Here is a 1,988-nt window from a genome sequence, read left to right on the forward strand (position 1 = left end):
GGTAGTTATGTTATGTGGATAGACGTGGGCAGGAGATCCTGACTCATAAAAACCATGGCCGCCCCCAACTCCCAAAGCTCTGCTGAGTATTTCCCCGGTTCCCCGCCCTAAAACCTAACCGTCACGAAAACAAAATATTCTGCAAATCAACCTTAAATCTAAAATTAAACATATTTAATAAAAATAAATCCACTCTTCCCATCGTCATCATCCCCATTGGCCAAGATATAACGTAAAAATGATATCAAAGGTCCTCATATACACTGCCAACATTATCATTTTCATACACTTGAACAAAAAAAAAAATAATAATAATAAACAGTAATATTATGTTAGCAAAACATGCCCCTATCTGTGGCTTCCAATCCATCCGTTCATGTCACATCCCCCATCCAATCTGCTTTCTTCTTCTCCGCTTCAGAACTCAAATTCCATTCTCTTTGTCTTTGTAACAAAATCAAAACAAAAAAAATAAAGAACAGATTGGGAGAGGGGCCCGGATACTGAAGAGTAACATCAACCAAGAGAAAATACAAAAAAGGAGGTATTACTGTATTAGTGGTCAGGTTTCTTTTTCCCGTTTTCTATGCATAGACAGAGCCATCAATAGTACGGCCGCCTGTTCTTCTTCCCCCAATTTCCTTTGCTTCGCTATCGTCCATCTCTCTAACCAAACTTCTCTTCTCAATGTTAGCAGCCTCAGCTGCTTCAATGAGACACCCAGCTTTTTATTCTTAGCAGCAGCAGGTTTTTTCTCCCTCTCGGGTCCCCCTTTATTGAAACCCAGGACAGCCCTCCTTTTCTTCCTGTATCTGATCCCGCATGCATTACAGAGGGTCTGTATCGCAGACAAGATGTAAAATGAAAATTCACAATCAGGTGAAATATAACCCAATACAACTTGTACCTGAATTCGTAAATGAATAAAATCAGAGAGCAGGCAAATGGGTTTTTGACAAGTGATCACCTTAGGCCCAGCTGGGCCACCTCTCCACAAAGGGGTTTTTGTCGTCCCACAATCGGCACAGCTCTTCTTGGCCTCGTTCCTCTGGCCTTCTTCCGATGATATGTTCATGTCTTCAGACTCCGATCCCTGTACATGAAAAGGGAAGAATGAAATAGAACAAAGCAATCAGTCCCCTCGAAGCAAAGATCATGGATAAGTAATCCAGCATCCATGATGAAAATGAAAAGCTCATTAAAAGAAAGGGGGAAGAGACAGAGAGCCAGAGAGAGCAAAATGATCACTCACCTTTTCACTGAGATCCACCATCTCTATCACTGCTTTTGAAGAACTAAAACAAACCCAGAAAGGCGGGCCAAATTGACGAAATAGAGTTAACCACTTGGTCTACGTGGGCTATTTTAAGCAACAAAATATACTCTCCTCTGTCACACCAAAACCCTAATAATTTGGCGAAGAGGAATCAGAATAAAGTGGGGCTCAGATAGCGAGATAAATGAAGGATGTAAGAGAAATGTAGCCGTAGCAAAAATAGGTATTGCATTTAAGGAAGAGATCCCAGACAAAAGACCCAGAGACACAACACAGATGTAGTGAAGTGGAGCAACAGAAACAGAGAGAGAATGCTTTTCTATAAGAGAATTGATCAAATCTTGACGAATCAATGAGAGACAAGGAACCGACGAACCGTTATCAGGCTCCAAGATACCAGAGAGAGAGAGAGAGGGGAATAGAATATGATGGTAAGAAGACGAGGAAGTAGTGGAGAGTAGAGAATGACCGACATGCAGAGAGAAAGAGTGAGTGAGGAGAATGAAATAGGAAGGAACCGACACACAACATAACATAGTGGGTGATTCTGACCACCGAGACACGACACGAAACCCTAGCCGCCTAACCCTAGGTTATTCTCATTCATATCCCAAATTAATAAATAATATTATAAATAAAATGCCCTAATTTCTACTCTGATCATTTTGATGACTAAAATACCCTTCACTCAAACATTTGATCCGATCCACAC

At 41.1% G+C, this 1,988-nt stretch overlaps 1 protein-coding gene across 1 annotated transcript; it reads right to left on the bottom strand.

The window, feature by feature from the left end:
- Positions 1–295: 295 nt before the first annotated feature.
- Positions 296–1,756, bottom strand: LOC104598852 (GATA transcription factor 15-like). Its single transcript, XM_010261102.3, has 3 exons — positions 1,253–1,756; positions 968–1,093; positions 296–838 (listed from the first exon to the last, which is right to left on the bottom strand). The coding sequence occupies exons 1-3, from the start codon at positions 1,271–1,273 to the stop codon at positions 563–565; spliced, it is 423 nt and encodes a 140-aa protein (XP_010259404.1). The 5' UTR covers positions 1,274–1,756; the 3' UTR covers positions 296–562.
- Positions 1,757–1,988: the final 232 nt, after the last annotated feature.

Source organism: Nelumbo nucifera, chromosome 3 (genome assembly GCF_055504915.1).
Source record: "Nelumbo nucifera cultivar China Antique chromosome 3, China Antique-T2T, whole genome shotgun sequence".
Classification (NCBI taxonomy): Eukaryota; Viridiplantae; Streptophyta; class Magnoliopsida; order Proteales; family Nelumbonaceae; genus Nelumbo; species Nelumbo nucifera.

What these genes read in the sequence shown, in the direction of transcription:
- LOC104598852 (XM_010261102.3), bottom strand. Translation starts at nt 1,273, where the DNA reads ATGGTGGATCTCAGTGAAAAG. An exon ending in TGGTGGATCTCAGTGAAAAG is followed by an intron (nt 1,094 to 1,252) that starts GTGAGTGATCAT and finishes TTTCATGTACAG; the next exon opens with GGATCGGAGTCTGAAGACAT. An exon ending in GTGGCCCAGCTGGGCCTAAG is followed by an intron (nt 839 to 967) that starts GTGATCACTTGT and finishes TCTGCGATACAG; the next exon opens with ACCCTCTGTAATGCATGCGG.